We start from the raw sequence: 19692 nt of genomic DNA on the forward strand, positions 1-19692 counted from the left end.
GCCCTTTTGAGCTGGTTTAATAAAAAATACAAGATTTACCCAAAAAAACTTGTCTGCCTATGCCCTTAGACCAACATGGCTAAAACCTATAGCCCTGAAGCCATTTGCAGACATTTGTGCAGACATTTGTACATTCAAATTTTTGTGAATGAAAAACCAGGCAGCTTTTTATGAGCACTGGCCAGAATCCAGCCCTCGGGTCTGGTCAACTCACAGATTCACTAAGTTGATTAAAGTGTGATTTTGTTTTTAATGGATCTAATTATTGGCACAATCCTTGCGTAGGTGCATAAAGGTGATTTAGACCACTGTAGCTTATTTCGCTTCAAGTATGGTGATAGCTTACTGAAATATGCCCTCTTATGCTGCACTAATTTAACTGTGCCCATGATGGAGATGGAGTTAATTACACGACTAGGAGTGCAACATTTTTGTGCGAAGACAGGAAAGATTGCCAAGTTGCTGTAGTGATCATTAAGCTTTGTCTCCAGCAGAGGGCCCTCTGGCCAGGTCTTATCTGGCCCACTGAAAAAATCCCCACCTCCTCTTCTCATCTCCTACTTAGGACCTGGGCAGTGTAGAGGGGAACAACTCCACCCAGCTCCCCTCAACCATGCAACCACCTACAACAACAGACAGCGACGGCAAGGACTAACAGAGCTGCCTGCCTTCGAAATCAACCTCAGCAGGGACGAGGACAGATAAACAATTCCACCATTCAGCCTTCTGCCTTCTTGAATTCGATTCTCCCTGGTTCACGTGACAGGCAAGTGAGTCAAGGGGGGAAATGGTCTTAACTCCTTAAATCTTTACATTTCTTTTCCCTCTTTCTTTCATTCCCCAGGATTTCAGGATGCAAGGAGCTGCTGGTCTGCTCTGATTGGCCTTGGGACAGCTCTCTCCCCACTAGTTTGGAGGGCAGGATGGAACATGGCACGTGACTTTACAGAGCCTAAGAATGCTTCAGACAGAGGAACCTGCAGCAGTGCTCGCGGAGGACACCACAGGTCTCAAAATCAATAGCTAAAGGACATCCATGCCATCTCCAGAATCCCCTTCCTGCCTCACCTTCCCCTTACTCCTCAGTAGCGCCGACGACTCCTAAATCACTTCTAGGCTGGGATTATGGTTACAAGAGCTAGTGGCATGAAGCTGTTCCTGATTATTCTGCCTTCGCTTTTCCAAGCTGTTACAAGTAAGTGACTGTGTTCGCAGCTCACTTTATTCAAAGTGAAGCAAATAGCTATATGTTTTGTGGTAAGATGTTTTAAGAAAGGTTTTAGGATCAGTTTGGCACTTGTTAGCTGGGATAGAGAGTGGAATGGTAATGTCTCTGAAAATCTGCACCAGTGTTTGTGTCTCTTTACATCTTTACCACATCTAGCAGCATGTCTTTATCTTTGAGTGCTCCTGTCCTTCCTGTAACCTATTCTGGGCTCCTACATTACCTGGAGACTGAGAGAGGGGGAAACAACTGCAAGTTGCACTTTTGTCACTTGTCCAAATGGAGCAGAGAATGAACATGAGATTTCGGTGAGAGCAGATAGAGAAGCCCACTCTTCACAGGACTTAACACACAGACAAGATTTGCGTCAGGGTGGATAAGGAGCAGATGATGAAGGGACACCGTGCAGTTGTGTTCTGGAAAGGGATAAGGTCCAAAGCCAGAAATCAGTGTTTGAGTGTTAATCAGTGTTTGGGTGTTAATCAGTGTTTGGGTGTCAATCTGATAGGTCGTGCTTTACTGTTTAGCAGGGACAAGGCAAAGTTTTCTCTTTCCCTAGCAGCCCTGAGATGTGAGATGAAGGGAAAACACCCAACTGTGAGAGGAGAAAGCTTCCTGCCTCAAATCAAATTGCTATTTGTTTTCACTGTTGAGGTAGGGCAAAAGGCTGCAAAAGCAAAATCCTTTGAGAGTTGCAAGGTTTGACATTGTTAGTAGCATATATATAGGACGAAAGCAACTATATATATGGTGTGCAGGGCATGTGGACTTTGACTGTGTGCTGGACAGATATGTGTACTCAAAAGAGCTATCCAAACAAGGACCAAAGTATGTGTTGGAGAGGAGACATCATTCCCAAAGGGTTGTGTGCCAGGTTGTGTATATTCTGAGCCTATCTCCAAGCTGCTGATTCTGCACTGGCTTATAGGGATATGTGCTTTCTCTAGGGGGTTGTTCTGTGAGGCCACAGAAGAGAGAGGATTCTGCAGGACAGGAGAGGAGAGAGAAGAACTACTGAACTAAACATAAATTCATTTTACCATAACTCAGGGAGTACTCTGGTTCTGGTTCTGGTTCTGGTTCTAGTTCTGGTTCTGGCTCTGTAGGGACAGACTTTCTAGCAGCAGAGACAGGGATCTCCCAAGTGCCATATATCTGTTTCTGGAAAGTCCCCCAAAATGAGAAGCTGTTCTGGAGAATCTCTGGCTGAAAGGATAATATGCTGTGCTTTATAGCATAGGCTTATCCATCAACATAGGCTCACCCACCAAATAATATTTCACTAAGCTGCCTGAGAACTATGCAGCAGTGTCTCTATTTTACAGGTGTGTGAACTGAAGTGTGAGAAAGTCAAGTGATTTCCTCAAGACCATCCAATGAGTGAATGTCAGGGCCAGAACTGGAACTCAGGTGTGTCTGGCTTCCAGCCCAATGTTTATGCCTTTATAATGCACTGCTCTGTTTAACAAGTGCTTATGGCTGAATTTGTTTTTCACCTACTCATTTTGGCTCAGGGAATGAGGCAATAAAAGTAAGCCTGTAACTTGGCTTTGCTGCATGGCTGCCACAAAAGGTCCTGTCAAAGCCAGGGCTGAATTTACACCGAGGTTCTGGCAGTGAGTGGGGTTAGTGTCTGGGGGCACTTGTACACGTGACAGGGGTTTAATCCCCAAAGTTTTATTTTATGCCCCCTAAATTGAAATGGTGTGTTTTTAATTGAAACCCATCATTTCAATTTTTCTGTCATGTTACAGCAAAGGGCTCAGTCTTTTTTCTTTTTTTTTTTTTGTCAGAGCTGGAGCCTGCCTGCAGCCAGGGGGAAGCTGCCACTGGGTAGAGTAGCCTCTGAACTCCAGGGGAAACCAGTCCTTCCCTATGCAGCTGCGGTACTCCCCTGGGGCCACCCAGGTAGGCTGCTAGCAGGTGAGTGCTCCCTCAGCCAGAGGCAGCACCCAGCCCAATCCAACTCTTCCCCGAGCTCACCTGCTGGAAGTCTTCCAGGTGCTCCCCTGATAGGCTTGCGGCAGCCAGGCACCTGCTGAAGGCTGCAGCTGCGAGGGGCCCAATCCTTTTTTTCTGTGGAGCCTGCCTGCCTCCATCGTGGCCGGGGGGGCAAGCTGACGGCTGTATCGTTGTACTTTGCAACATTGTAAAATAAACTACATCCACATGGAGTTTAGTTTCCAATGATGCAAAGTCCTTTAAAACCCCCAAAACTGGTACGCATGTAATGTTAGGCCGCACAAATTGCATTTTTGTCACGTGCATTGTGACAACCATCACGTGTACAACCTGAACCTCAGATGGAATTCAGCAGTTTCCAACCTGAATCCACATTGACCTTGACAATTGTACAAAGTATGATCCTGTGCTATAATGCCAGGTTCACATAACAATCAAGCTACCACTACCAAGACACAAGCATGGGAAGCAGAAGAAATAGTCAAAAAGAAATTGATTTTCTCATACACCCCTTATCCTATTCATTACAGATGGTTCACTGGCTTTGTCGCCTTCTTCCATTCATTTATTCTTTCATCTCCTCCCCACCCATCCTCATTCTTTTACAGTCTCTTAACTCAGCATTTCCCTCATGCATAAGAAATGTTCCCTATAAGTCTTAGTTAGCGTGCCCTGGTTTGGAGCATAAAAACTGATCCCAGAAAAGGTCAACTGCAGGGTTCAGTGTTGCCTGGGATGGTGAGTGGATCTACACTCTTGGGAAAAACCCCACTTTAATAAACTGTTTTCATTTCTATTTATATTGCTGCATCTGAGAACAGGAACTGAGCAAATAAGGTCCTGATCCAATTCCTCTGAAGTCACTAGGAATTTAGAAATTTTCCATTAATGCTACTAGGTCATAAACCAACTTGAGTGATTCCAGTAGAGTGCCTGGAAGGGTGACTCGAAATGGGCCTGAGGCACAAAGTCTAAATAGTTTGCTGTGGTCCAGGGTTCAGATTTGGTCTTGGACCAGTCTTTAATCCAAGACAAACAAAGGCTGGTATATGCTGTCCCCCTGGAATGCCTCAAGTAATGGGGTTGAAAGAGGGTTGAGGGTCAAGAGTCAAGAACTGTTTTCATGGCTTCTCTTTTGAATCTTCTCACTCTCCCTTGTATCTTTGGATGCACTCTCCTCTAAATCCAGCCTTTTGCTTTAAATGTTAATGAGAAAGTATTATATCTATTAAGGGCTGAGGCAGTTGCAGTTTTTTCCATCGCTCCCTAGGGCTAGTTCTCCTTGTCCCTTTAATCATCCACTTGTCCTTTCTCTGCACTTGTTTAGTTATGTTTTGTTTGCAATTGCTTTGAAATGCTGAAACCGGCACAAAGAGTTCACATGATGCAAAAGTGGCATTGGCCTCAAAGCAGCTCATTTATGCAGTGGGCACCCCTTGAGACACGGTAGCTCTGTTTTCTCCGCTGGCCTTAATGGAGAGGGGAAAAAACAGGTTTCCTGCTTGTGAAAATAAAGAGATCAAGCTGGGCTGGAGGCTTCCCTTGGATGATGGGGTGAGGAAAGGCTGGCTACAGTAGAAATTCCTTTTTCATTGCAAGTGCAGTCTGCAGTGTCAATACCAGTCTAAACTCCTGCTCTCCTAAAAAATAGTGTTTGCAGGGAGTCCAAAATGCTACCTACCAGCACTATGGCTGAGACCTCAAAGTCCTTACTTGGACAAACCTCTCCTGGCTTTGCTGGGACTTGTGCCTGAGTAATCACAGGCCAGACACTGAATAAGTTCCGTTCAGTGCAATACTCTTTGGGTCATGGTGAGGGGTGATTGAGCCTGGGGACACTATCACCTGTCCTGGCCAGTATATCATGATAGTATATGATATTCCAGCCTTTATGAAAGTAGGCACTGGGAGGTGAAGGGGAGATCTGCCTTCTGGGTTAGAAAGTTAATGAAAACACGATCCAAAGTACAGGTAGGGCAATACTTCCTCCTGTTCCCACTGGTTCCAGACGTCCACTCCCAGTGCATTATGGGGAGTTCCCAGCTGTTTGTTCAGCTCTCCATCTTGAACAGGTGCAGAGAAGGTATATTAAAATGACCAGAAAATGGAGAGCCCATTTTACAAGGAAAGTTTAACTGGTTTATTTTAACAAAATGAAGGCTCAAGGGATACTGCTTACCTAGTGGGCACATCTATATGTGCACTTTAATACACATTAGGCTATTTTAATGTGCATTAAAGCATCACTAAAAAAATATGGGCACCTATGCACATGCAGTGAGGCTGCTCTGACATGCTATAATTACAGCACATCTGAGCAGACTCGATTAAACAAGTCTGCTGGAGCATGGTAATTACTGTGCTCCAGCAAACTCCAGTGTCCTTTATATCAGCGTTCCTCCAGTGAAAACTGGTGGTGAGGTGCTTTAACTAAAGGTCATTCCACAAGCCTTAGTTAAAGCACCCCCACCACCATTTTTCAGCATGGGGATGCTGGTACACCTGATGCTTCAGGCACTTTAATTACAGCAGCTCTCAGAGCCACTTTAATTAAAGCGCCTCCCCTCCCCCCAAAGTGCATCTATAAACGCCCTATGCTTTTAGTGAATCCACATTAAAATAGGCTAATGTTCATTAAGCATCACTTAAAAACTGTGCTCTTTAGTGTATTAAGACAGGCTAATGTGCATTTTCCTAGTATCTCACAATGGAGGACACTTTTACACATGCTCTGGTGGTGGGGATGGCATCACTTTAATTAGAGTGGCTCTGAGAACCACTCTAATTAAAGTGCCACCACATCTCATGTATTACCATCCCCACACTTAAAAATGGTGGGGGGGGCACTTGAACTAAAGCTCATTTGATGAGCTTTAGACCAAGTGCTTCCACCACCATTTTTAAGCGTGGGGACACTGATACATGAAATGCAGGAGGTTGCTGGAGCACAGTAATTGCCACACGTCAGCAGACTGGATTAATTAAGTCTGATCCAATGTGCTGGAATTCCAGCACATTGGAGCAGCCTCACGCTCATGTAGAGGCACCCAGAGGTACTAGCTTTAATGTGCATTAACTAAATTGCATTAATGCATGTCTGTAAAATACATTGGTGGGAGGTACAAACCAGGGAAAGTAAAGAACTACTGAAGCCAAAAGACAATGTTGATGCAAAGACAAAGGGGTATAAACAAGCCATGAATAAACGCAGGTTCGACAGGAATGTTGGAAATGAAATACAACAAGCAAAGCTTTGCAAAAACATTTGTGGGTTACATCTGCTAACAGGAGGCTCCTGTTTCTTTTTTTATTTAAATGAACGCATAGAGTATTTAGACAGAAGGTACTTCAGTAGCTAAAGGCTCAGATGTGTTTTGGGAGTCAAGTCTTGGCCTAAACGAAGTGAAAATCCCCATTGTGACATAGATCTAATTTAGTCCATAAGCTGCAAATTCTCTCTGCCTTCTGCTTGGTTTCAGAGTAACACAGCTAACTTGTGTCTACTCTTGGATGGCACTTCTCTCTCAATCCCCATTGATACAGTGAATCTTGAAAAGGATGTTTTACTTAATAACTGGCAGATCAGGACACCTCACATTTTAAGCTTTATAAAATATTGCTATTCCTTGGCATAGCAACTGCTTCCCCTGAATGAGGGCTAACAACTGTATTCCTCTGAGCAGGTGCTATATTTCCTTCAGAAGAAGAGGAAACTTAGAGCAGAGGTTCTCAAACTGTGGTCTGTGGACCACCACTGGTCTGCAAGCTCCATTCAGGTGGTGCGCAGAAAGGCTGCGGAACAATCGAGAATATCTGTACTTGTAAGATAAGACCACTGATATTAAAATATGAGTTGTGTGCTTTGATTTGTAGAACAAAAAAAAGTTTATTAAGTGGTCTGCCGAGACCCTCAGCAATTTTCGAGTTTGAGAATCACTGCTCTAGAGCATTTCTGATGGCCAATGGCCACCTCATGCCCCGCTTTTTCTTGGGAATGCTTTAAGTCAATGGAATTGAGATTTCCTGCCATGGATTGTGCAGGTCACTCTGGAAACTGCTCCTTGGCAGTCTTGGTGAGGCCATGGTAGGAGCTGGGAAAGTCCAAGGGGAGATCTGAAGTAACTCAGTGAAACACAAGGGAGAAAAAAAAGCTTTATAAAGACTGACTAATCACAAGCACCACCCAGCTCTCAGGTATGGAAAAATGACTTGCTGCAAAAGTTGAATGCCAAACCCCCCCAGCACATGAACAGTAGTCCCGAATGTGCAGGCAGCAGGGACAAAGTGGTTTCACTGCTAGCTCACGTTCCTCTTTTGTTTCTAAAAGCATTACCCAGTTGTTTTCAAGTTACATTTCCATGATGGGGCTGGAGATGAAAGGAGTTTGTGGAGATGATTGAGCTTGCTTTATCTGTTACTCATTACTACTTCAATTAACCCTTCCCCTAGCTTTCTGAACCACCCTAAACAAGAGCGGCAGAGAGGCCAGCAGTCTGGCAGGTTTCTTTACGCTTGTTAGAACCTCCTAAGGGGTTGTCTTACTCCTAGTATGGAGTGGTTAATTTTTAATTGATGTGTTGTTTCATTTAGCGCTTGTACGGCGCTCACGCTGGGGCTCTAATTACTGCAGTCTCAGGAACACGCATCAAAACTAGTAGTTCAGCTAAAACCCAAGTTGTGATGACTCTGTGTAGACAGGAGGCCATGTCTTTGAAAGCCTTTGGGGCTTCCTCTCACAGATTGTAACACAGCACAAGCTACTGTTGGACCTGCTCAGAACCACAGCAAGTTCCTCATACGAGGGATGTTGTGAAAGGGATGATGGCTGATACATCTCTTGGCAAAAGCCCCAAGCAACCCTTGCCTTACGTTGGGCTGCTTGCCATCTCCGCAAAACCGCTTATGCCTGTAACAAAGGCTTAGTCTACACTGGCACTTTTGTCAACAGAAGTTGCCTTTTGTGGGCACTGGTTTCCATGTGTCCACACACGTCACTGATGGAAGATGGCAACCCCCAGCCTTTTTGTCATGTGAATAAAACCACCTCCCTGAAGGCTATGAACTTGCAATAGGCATGCAGCCACTGGCATAATGCCAGAATGGATCCGCTCCAGTGGCACAGTAACATCAACAGCTGTAAAGTGAGGCACGTTCTGGTGAAACTTTCCATTGTAGACAGCCCCAGAATGCAAATAGAGATGTTTCATCTCCAGCCAGCCCAGAAGTGCAGGGACACCAGAGTGGTTTTTAATGCCTCTCTGTGCTGTGCCTCCCAAAAAGCAGCTACGATCCTCCCCCAGCATCCAGAACAAAATGCTATTTTTCTTGCTGTCCCTCATATATCAAAATGATGATGAGCTTAAGCAGGCTTTGGCCAAGGACCCATTTCAAGGCATGGCTTCCAGCTGTCCATAAAATTTTACAGTATATGGTGCAAACATGCACTGTTTTGACACAATGTCATTTTTATTTATTTAATGTTTCTGTTAACATTTCTTATCAGCTATTATCTGCCAACCCAAAGTATTTTTTAATAAACAAGATAAAGCTCTTCTAAAGAAGAAAAATTAAGGCTCAGCAACCTCTAGAAACAGAATGGTGCATTTCCACCCAGTTCAACTCTGATTTTATTCGATGCCTTGACCAGGCAAAAGGACAAATGATTCAGGTAATGAAAGGCAGCCAGCAGAAGTTGATTCGGCCTTGCTCAGCCTTCTAGTGCATACCGTTTTGTATCCTGAGTCAATTTCAGGCACTAACCCCTGTTTCATATATATAGTTAATAAAGCTTTTTATTATTTATCTCTACTCATTTCTTGAATGTATGTTCTTGGGTCTTCCGGGACTATTGATTCATGCCCTAGGTTGAGGCTTCAGTAATTCAGCTTTAGTTTGCTGGAAGATAAGAGTTTTATTTGTCCCTGCTTTGACTTGCCTTAGAGAGTTTCCTGCAAGCTATTAAATAACCCATTTTACAGCTTTAAACTATTTTTATACCTGTGTTTATTCTGGGATCCTCAGGCCTTCATGCTTGATCTTCCCCATCAGCTCTCTTAAAAGCTTTACCTTTGAAAGCAAATGATGGAATTTGTTCTCCCTTCCCTTTTCTCCCTGCCCTGCCCCTGCCCCTGCCCCCCCAACACACACACGCACTTGTGACCAGCTACCCGGCCCTGCACAGATTGTGAGGGCAGCTGAATCTGACCTGTACACAGTGTGGCTTGGGTCACATCACCGGCAAAGATGCTCCACAATACCATGAACTAGGGATTGTGCTCAGCTTGTGAAAAGAATGGCACCACAACTAAAAGTGAGCATTTCTTCAAGATCTAACTGTACATAGAGTGAAGGAACCACAGCTTATAAGATTGCCTGATGACTTTGGGCGATAGTATACATCCTAAATATTAATTGTATCTGCAATGTGCCTCCCTGTCTTAAGTAAGTGAATTATCCCCATTCCAGTAGCGCTGACCATTTGATAACCTTTAAATATTTATCCTTGCAACCTTCTGGTAAGATAGAAAAGTGCTATTATTCCCATGTTGTAGATGCAGACTACAGAAAGGCCAAGTCATTTGCCCAAGGCCATATAGGAAGTCTAGCTGTAGTCTTTCTAATCTATAGTATCCATAGGGTGGTATATAATCACTAAAAGTAAGTTTTCCTGGAAGCAAATATGTGTTACCACATCAGATCTGAGGCCATATCCTTTTTCTCATTCTTGTGTGCCCCAGCAGTCCATGAAAGTAGGCATGAATCTCAAAGCTCAGCCCTTCCTTTTATCTTTGCATTGAAGTGAGACAGACAGTCAAGAAGATCATTTGATCTTCCAGGGCTGCAGCCTCTGGGGAGCCAGACACCACAATCAGATTTGAAATGAGCTTGGAAAGTTAACTGTGGGGCTTCATTGGCCATGAGGTTACAGGAATATTGGGTCACTAATTTGTCTTCTAAGTGAGTAAAGAGCAGCACAAGGTGAAAGTTGCCAGCCTGATAGTCCTCGCCACTGAAGAAATATTCTTCCCCTTAGGACAGGTACAGCACAACCAGCAGATTGCAGGCAGACAACAAGTGGTAATGACTTTGGGCTTCTGCTAACCAATGGCAAATCTGAACTGGCAGCTGTGAAGTAAAATGCCTAAGACAAGCTCTCAGCATATATAGGCAGGTAATGATGCTTGTAGGTAATGCAAAGAGTCTTTGCCTTCTGTTCAGTGCTTCACCATGTCAGTGGGAGGAGCAGAACCTGAACGGAGACTCTGTCCTGCAAAGGTAAGTATGAAGGTTACTCTAAAATCCTACTGCACAAATGCTTTCTTAGCTTGGGATACCATGATGATGGTTTCAGATGGTTTCAGACCAGATGGTTTTACCAGGCTGGCAATGGAGATACCCTTTTTCTCAGCCTTAAATGACTTGATATAGTTGAGGGTAGAAACCTGTCCATTGCACTGCAGGCAGTAGGGCTGTGCAAAGCTTCGGGTGCTGATTTGATTCAGAGGAGATTTGGCCCAATTCGGCCCAACTCCCTTCTTTAGTGTGTGTCTCATTCAAAGCACCTGACACCAGTGTCCTGGGCCTCGTATTACCTATCGCCTCTTAGTTTCCTGGTGGAGCGCAACGTTCTCTGGCTTTGTCTTCTGAAAACCCCTGAATAGCTTGGGCTAAGCACACCAGAGAGATGACTTTCTTCTGGTGTGACATCAGCTGATTAAGCTGCCCTGGGCCATCAGCAAACCCTTGATGTTAGGTTGCTGAATTTAAAGGGCTAGCCTGACAGCTTGAAGCCATCATGTGGCACTTCGTTGGGGTTAGTAGGGTCTGTGTGACTGGGATTCAGTGAATTTATTCCACTGCCAGAATCATTAGTTTCCCTGGTAGGTACCAGGTGGTGATGGGAGCTACCATTCTCCCATGAAAATGTGCCTGCACAGATGACATCTGCCCGAGTCCCCAAGCTGGTTGTTCTCTGACCTGGATGCCACCTTAAATGCTGATGTAGCTATGCTGGTTGAACTCGGTAACAGGTGGCATCTTGACACCATACCAGGGTCAAGTAGGTTCCAATTACACAATGTTTCCACTGCCCATTAACTGAATGCAAATCTAAAGGAGCAGCATCTGAAACATGAGTTACATCAGATAGACCTCAGTGTGACCCTAGCTTGAACTTTGACCTTTCCTGAACACTTGAAGAAGACAGTTGCCAAACGTAAAACATGTAATGACCTCTCCAGTAAGCTAGCAGCCTCTACACAGTGTATACGCTCATGCAGTCCAGATGTCCTCACTGGCCAGCTGCTACTCACTGCAGAACATTGTTCCCGAGATTGGTGCTGTTTGCCAGTCACAGGGCTTGTTGATTTAGGATTACATTCAGCCATGCTCGTCCTGTTGAGGACATTTCAGCCCACATCACCATCGCTGCTAAAGGAAAACTCCAAAGTACCATCCCCAGATCCATTGTAAGGACACAGGTCTTAACCGATTGGAGGAAATCCATGCTACTCCCAGTTTGCCACTGTATAGTGACTTCTTCAACACACCTACAGTTGTCATGAGATGTCCCCAACCTCAAAATAGGTACTTTTTTATGTCTGTTTTGAACCAGAATAAATACACACGCCTGGAGGCCCTGACCTAGCCCAACGGCCTCCGAAACAGCCTGCTTTCTTACTAGCAAAGGCTAGGCTGGAATAGGAGCATGAGGTACCTCCAGCTCTGATAGAAGGGAAAGCAGACCTAGCTGTTAGACACCCAGACATTGCCATGTGATGCTGAATATTTCCCCATTAACATGTCAGACTCTGCCTTCAGCACAAAAGAAACAGCTGCCTGTTTTTCCCCCTTGACCCAGCCTATAGTTTACTTCTCAGATGCTGGAATGTGCCTGAAAAGCCCACACTCAACCTAGAGCCAATCCAAGGAACTGCAGTTTCTTCTGCAAGTGGCCCCCTCTTGTAATTTAAGATGCAGCAAGGGGACAAATGATGGTCTGCAGCTGTTAGAAGTGTCCCTTGGATCTGTTTTATAGTCTAGGCTGGATGCAGATCTCTTCCAGAGGCTTCTGGGAAAGCTCCAATTTTTAGGAAAGATTCATGGACTTTGCTTCAGCTCTTAAACACTTTGAATCACATTGATTTACTCCAGGGAGTTCTGCCAAGATTTAGGGCCTTCACTTTCCCCAGAACACATGCCCCACATATACCAGTAAATCTGATAAAAAGCTAGTCAGTCCCCAGGGCTCATTCAGCAGATAGATAGCCAGGGACATCGCCAGCATTTGCTGGGTTTTTTTAGCTCCAACTGGCTGTTAAATGGAACAAGATTTTGTTCCTTTAATTTGGAAAAATACCTGTAATACAAGCAATATCAGCCTGGAGAAAAATAAGGCAGTCGTGGCTTGGGGCGTGGCAGACAGCTAGACTGTAATCTTTTCAAAACAGGGATCATGAATAAAGTGTCTAGCAGACTTGGAGCACTGCAACTAATGATATTCATTGCAGCTCACAGGATATGTTCGCTGTGAAGCTAGTTAGTTGGAGGTTACTTCTAGAGTATGTGACAGTCAAGAAAAGGAAGGGGCTTTGCAGTCCTATCTCCTGAACACATCATCATTTACTCCTGAACCTACTTCGAGCTTTGTCTTCACATTCTTGTTACAGCTATGTTCAAAATCAGGGGAAGCGAATGCATAAGCTTGGGTCCCTAAGGCAGAAGAGGGGTGGAAGAGTGAATGGAGCCACTCATCCTAGGCTCCATCTTTGCTAGAGGCAATGAAAAGCACTAAAAATTACTCAGCCACAGGCCACAACATCTTAACGGTGCTTGTACACATGACAGGGGTTTAGTCCTCAGAGTTTTATTCTATGAACCCTAAATTGAAATGGTGTTTTTTTAATTGAAACCCACCATTACAATTTTTCCATCATGTTATGGCAAGGGGCCCAATCCTTTGTGGGGGTGAGCTGCTGATGGGCCAAACTGCCCCTGAGCTGCGGGGTGCCCTTGTCCTTCCCTCCGCAGCAGCAGCACTCCTCAGGGCCACCCAGGCAGGCTGCTGCGGGCCAAGTGCTGCCCCAACTTGAAGGCAGGACCCAGCCCGATCCAACTCTTCTCCAACCCCAAGCTGAGGCAGCACCCAGCTCACAAGCCACCCACCCAGATGGTTCCAGAGGGCGCTGGTGCCACAGAGGGAAGGACCAGGGTCCCCTGCAGCTCAGGGGCCACTCAGCCAGCAGGTAGCTGGCCCCCTGGCTGTGGGAGGCTCTGCCAAAAAAAAAATAAAAAAAGGATCGGGTCCCTCACTGCTTCTGCCTTCAACAGGCTCCTGCAGGCAGCAGGACACCTGGGGCTGCCCAGGAATGGGCTGGCTTGTCCCTGGGGCAACACAGAAAGGTGGCAGGAGGGTGGCTGGGTTTGTTGGTAGCCAGAGAAGGAGACAGGGATGGCACATGGGTTGCTGGAAGCCCAGGACATCTGGCCAAGTGCAGCCAGTTTGGAGGCTCCTCATCCAACCCCTCCTTGAGCCCGCTCAAGCTTCCAGCATCTGATGCATTGTCCCTGCCACCTACTCTGGCTGCCAACAAACCCAGCCAACCTGCTGCCACCTCCCTGTGCTGCCCCAGGGGCAACCCAGCCCGTTCCTGGCAGCCCCGCATGTCCTGCCAGCTGCAGAAGCCCACTGAAAACAGAAGCAGCAAACGGCATGATCCTTTTTTTCTGTAGAACCTGCCCACCTCTCCCACAGCTGGGGAGCGGGGGGGAAGCTGACAGCTGCATCATTGCAATTTGCAGTGTTGCAAACTAAATTGCATTAGGATGCAGTTTAGTTTGCAACTATGCAAACTCATTAAAAAACCCCAACACACTTGCATGTGTATAGTGTGACACTATTAAGCCACACAAAGTGACATTTTCTTCATGTGTACACGGTAATGGTGTCACATGAACAAGTGTCCTAAGGAGCATGTGCTATAGCTGAGGTGAAGTGCCTTTCTACAGGTGTGTTAGCGGTAGGAAAATCTTGAATGACAATCTGGGGCCATTCACACTGCGTTGTGTTCCATAGTAGTAATTGATTAACTGATACTGCTTCCCTGGCCCTCATAAAAGGGGAGAGCATGGAACTATTTAGTTTGAGCTGAAGTATGGTTTCGACATAATTAGCTGCAGGGTATTAGAGAACAAAGCTCATGGTGAGATCTCTTTGATGCTCCAACTGGCTTTTCAAAGCTGTTTGATGGAAAGTAACTCAGCAAAGTGGAGACTTGAATTATCAAGTCTGTCCTAATTGCAGGCAATGAACTGCACCTCAGAGAAAACTGAAGTTTCAGGGAGCAGTGGAGTCTGGCTTGTGATGCTGGAATTAGTCGTGCCCAGGTCTCTCCTGTTTTCCTTGGCATTCCTCATGTTGGACTTTCCCAGTTTTCCCTGTGCACTTCAGTAGTTTTTCCCTCCACCGTCTGTACCATTCTTGAGAAGGGAAGTGGTGTCAGTCCCTAGAGCAGAAGGTCCCACTCCACCTCCTTTTGAGGCCACCAACATCTTAGAGGAGCAGGAAGACTTAGCTTAGCCATGTCTCCCTCCTGATCCTCTTTGGTTCCATTTAGTCCTTCCCCATGCTCAGCGAAAGATTATTCCCCATGGTCTACTCATCAGCATTTTCCCTCCTCCTAAATGATACAGAAGTCACCATTCCATAGTTTCATGCATCACAAACTTTTTTGTCTCATTAGGGAGAGATGGGAAAATTGGCTGGAAATGTTCTGACCAGCTCTGGAGACCTGATTTTTAATCCAACACCAGTTTATTTTATGCTTTCTTGGAATATCTCTGAACAGATCAGGAAAAACAGTATCTGTATGACCTCCTGGCTGAGGGTCATTCACTTGACAGTCACCTTCACTTTTGCATCACTCAATTTGGGAAAATGCAGCAGGCCTGACACCTAAAGCCAACAGCAATGATGTTTTCGATCATCTGAGGGGACACCGACCAGAAGCTGGTGTTGGGTTTTGTGTCATTTGTGGACCTTATTAAACTTTTGGGTAGTAGAGAAAGGAACTGATTTGACAGTGCTGGAGAGTGACAGGCTCACGTTATCCTCAGAACAGGCAGAGCATGGGCAGCAGTAGGGTTCCCCCTACCCAGTCCTACCAGTGCACTGCCTTACCCATTACCTGGAGAGCCAAGGCATTAAGCTACAAAGGGTACATTTGACCTCAGTGGCCCAGATGAAATACTCTGGCAGGTTCTCTCTGCTCCTGTGAGGTTTTTCAGCAGTAATTCACCTAGCAGATAACAATGACTTTGAAAATGAATTATGAGACACCCCCCGCCCCCCTGCTTAAGCCAAAAGCTTCCCTCTTCCAAGACAGTAGTCACAGAACCGCTGTCAGAAGATCATGTTCTGGTCACTAATGACTTATGCTGAATTCTTCTTCAAAGCAAAGACGTTTTGGAATAGTTTTCTGCAAGCATTTGAAAGCCTGGAGGATATTTCCTGAATGGTCTCCAAAGTCCCAGATCAAATTATTTGTTGGAGAAGTAGTGAAGGGCTGTTAAATTGTTCTCTCTTTTGGGAGCATCGAAAATGTGAAGAATTTTTGTTTATTTATGAAATATATGTATAACCTAGTTTGCCCTTTCCCTTTTGTACTGATACTTACTAGGGCTGAGGGAGTCCATATCTACTCTGGAGCAGAGGGGGAAAGCTGGTGGGCATGTCTATATTGATCTGAATTAACATTAAAGAATGTAGTTATCTCAGACATATTATGACGCGTAAAAACTGGACCATTCATTTCATGTCTAGCAGCCAAGAGATGCAGAACATATGCAAACACCATGACTAGACTGTGAAACAAATAACTAAAGTTTGTGGACACTGTGATAAAAACACTAAGACCTAATGCATTGAGGGAGGTGAAACTTGGTGCAGTTTGGACCAGAGAGGTAATATAGACACATGCAGAAGCTTTGCTACTCTTGCCTAATATATGTCATCTTGTTTTGAAAAGACTGTCTTGAGTTGTGGTAAATGTAGGCTGGCTGTTGGGCTCCCAAAGGGAAACACTTGCGAGCAGGAATTTAGGTTTTTTCAGACTTGCTGAAATAGCCACCTTGAGACACTAATGGTAAAGCCAAGGCAAGGGTCCAGGCTTGGAACACCAGAGTCTTGGGGCTTTCCTGTGTGAAAGATGGAGTTGTAGGGCCTAGCACTAAAAAGAGTGTGACCCCTATGAGATGTATGAAGACCAAAGGCAAGCGTACTCTGTGGAGAGAGGCAGAATTGCCCAATAAACAGAAGGACAAATGGAGGGTTGTATTAAATAGCTCATAGATGTGGCAAGACATCTCCTCATGCCCCAACCATGCCAAGTTCCCCCCCATCTGCTGTTCTTAGACCCTACTGGAAGACTGAGAGACAGCTGCACTATGAAGGTTTCATGATCCAGATGGGCTGGCATTTAGAAAGTCCCACTGACAAGTCATGCTAGACAGGAGTGGCTTGACATTCAGAGAGGCATTAAACAGACAAGGTTCTTTGGGAGAATCTGATATCTTTTATTAGATCAACTTAAATAGTTGGAAAAAAATGTTTAGCAAGCTTTCAGGTTTAAAAACCCTTTGTCAGGCTGAGGAAGTCTCTGCAGTTTGTGTGTGCTCTTCCTGAATAGAGTGAATAGTAAAGAAGCCAGAGGTTGGTTTGCATGCAAGACAGGCAGTCAGTGAGGATGTAAATTGAGGAGTCAGTGGGTGAGATGGGGGTAAGGAGAAGAGGGATAATGTAGCAGTTAAATAGTGGAAAGGTACACCAACTGCAGAGACTTCCTCAACCTGACAAAGGGTTTTTAAACCCGAAAGGTTGCTAAAAAAATTCATCTAAGTATTTAAGTGAGTCTAATAAAAGATATCAGATTCACTCAAAAAACCGTGTCTGCCTATGTCCTTAGACCAACACAGCTACAACCTATACCCCTGTAACACAGAGAGGCATTAAAGCATTCTGGTATTAACAGAATTAATAACACAAAGGGGCCCTTTGTGACGTCATTCTCATATAAAATACGCTCAGGGAAGGAGGAGAAGCCTACTGGAATGCTGTTTTTAACTGTCTTGCTCTCCCTTGGCAGACTCTCTTAGGATTCATCCCAGGCTGGATGGCCACACCTGCCCCTTGGGACAGTTCCCCTGTGGCAACCTATCTGTCTGCTTACCCCAGCTCCTACACTGCAATGGGGTGAAGGACTGTGACAACGGTGCTGACGAAGAGAACTGTGGTAATGAGCAAAACACGTAGCCTTCTGGCTCTTTCTTTGCCTTCTTGCCATTAGGAAAATGTCCTGCAAAATAATGAATTGCTAGATCTGGAAACACCAAGATCCAGGGCCTTTAATGAGTTGTTAACGCTGAATTCTTAATTATGCAATCGAAGGCGTTACTCCTCCCAAAATTCAGCCCAGGAAAGGATATTTAATGGTGGCAGGCACCTCTTAGCAGGGTGTTCAACTACAGCCTAGCGCTATCCCACTGCTAAAGTAATTAGTAGAAAATGAACAGACTCATTTAAGTGAAAACCACAAGAATATATTATAATACTAACAGATAACAACAACAATAAGAATATATACAAGAAATATGTTACAGTGGTGAGTGGAAAATTAGAGAGAGAGAGAAAACAGAGACAGAAAGCAGCCCCTTGTCCATGCACTTGCAGCTACGTGGCTGGACCCACACAGGCAGCTTCACTGACACCAGCTCTCAACTGCTGTGCTCACAATTAAGTCTGTGAAGACTCCCCAGGAGATTTCCCCCTTTTCTAGGTACTCTTTCTCCTTTGTTAAGGGAAGGGTAATACTTCACCATTCACAGGGTGCTGGCCATCTAGTACGGTACTGGTCTGTTGCTGGAACCCAAGTGGTTACTGGGGAGCCTTGCTCCACCCAGATTACACACACAACTACAATCCCTTCTCTCCTCAGAAGCCCATACACAGATCCAAGCTCTCCACAGACATTAACCCATTTGCACGTCACCACACACCTCACTTTCTGAGACTCGCTCACACGCAGATCCAGAGAGGCTCACCACCTGCAGACTCGCACCATACCACATATACAGACTCGCAACTCACTCCACACACACACCGGAGCTGAGCCCAGACCCCTTTATGTCCCTACATCACACCACATATGCCATCCAATCACATCTCTAGGGCTCACGTCACTCATCTGCTCAGCCAGCTGCTGTGTCCATCAATCGTCTCTTCGAAACAAACCGATCAGTTCCTATGCTCTAGGCCAATCATTGTTCATTCTATCTCAGAGATGTTTGCCACCTTTTTGGCACCAAAACTCCTGTCATTAAGCCCCTACTGTGCATGCTTAATATATGGTAATAGGTCAGTACCTTATTAGAGATAGAAAGTTCACTTATTCTCGAGGCTTCAGGACCTTTTATTCACAGCACTTGTGCAGACTTTATCTATGTAACTTATTACTCAGGCTTCTTAACTATCACATAACTTGCTAGTAGGCCAGAGGATGTACCACTGTGTGGCTTGCAGAGTAGATGCAGCCCATTGAGAATATGCGGGCCTGGAAGACTGCCCATAGAGTCTTTTAATCAGGTTATCCTTGAAGTTGTAAACATGCCAAAGGTCTAAAGGTCCTTCTGGCCTTCTAATAATCACACAGAAGTTTAGATAAAAGGGTTATCAGCCAGGGAACACCTCAAGGCTGAATGTCTTACCACTGGTAATTTCAGTGGAAGGATTCCCACACCCAGAAGCAGGAGAAAGTCAAGGGTGCAGTAGGATCTGGGGCATGGGACCTGTTGTCTGCTACTGCTTCCCATCTCACAAACACATTGACAGGACCTGATATAAATTAGAGGTGGCCCCAAGTCACATATTATGGGTCTGAGGCAGAGTAGGAATGCCCTGTATTTCAAGATAATTGGATCTGGGAGTCTGGTGTGGACTCCAAGTTCAGAAACCAGGATCAGTTCAGATGCTAAACTCCCTCCTTGTCTAAGCATGTCCATGATGGGTTTTCACTTTAGACCCTGCTCTCAGGTCTTTGGCATAAACAGAAGGTGGTTTCCTGATTTAGATTCAAGAACTGGATTGGGCTGAGCAAGGTTGGGGAAAACTGGGCACAGAGGAGTAAACAAGTGAGAAAGGGAAGTGCTGGACAAACCCACTTGCTTCCCCCCGGATCTAACTGCTGTCCTTGCTGTTTCTTGTTGCAGTGGATAACAGTGGGTGGCTGCAGATCCTGGGTGGCATGCTCAGTACTAAAAGCAGCAAGGCCAGGAAGGAAGAGGAGACCACGGACTGCAGTGAGTACACTCCTCACATTGCCTGCCTGCCATACCGTAGCAGAGCATCTTCTCTCTCCTCATGATGCTACTGCCCCAACCCCTCTGTGCCTCTCCCTGCAGCCTCATCTGTGTTCCCCTGATTTACTTTCTTTCACTTTCTCTTTCTCGCTCCT

General features: G+C 45.4%; 1 protein-coding gene across 4 annotated transcripts in view; it reads left to right on the top strand.

Moving 5' to 3' along the window:
* The first annotated feature begins 846 nt into the window (after nt 1-846).
* The window catches only part of LOC102564391 (relaxin receptor 1), a 49052-nt gene continuing 30206 nt past the window's right edge, over nt 847-19692 (top strand). For all 4 annotated transcript variants that reach the window (XM_006274733.3, XM_019487881.1, XM_019487882.1 and 1 more), the window contains exons 1-3: nt 847-1195; nt 17329-17475; nt 19448-19537. In XM_006274733.3, coding sequence (XP_006274795.3) covers nt 1126-1195; nt 17329-17475; nt 19448-19537 — 307 coding nt within the window. In that variant the 5' untranslated portion in view covers nt 847-1125. The remainder of the gene's footprint in view (nt 1196-17328; nt 17476-19447; nt 19538-19692) is intronic.

This window comes from Alligator mississippiensis, chromosome 8, assembly GCF_030867095.1.
Source record: "Alligator mississippiensis isolate rAllMis1 chromosome 8, rAllMis1, whole genome shotgun sequence".
Lineage (NCBI taxonomy): Eukaryota > Metazoa > Chordata > Crocodylia > Alligatoridae > Alligator > Alligator mississippiensis.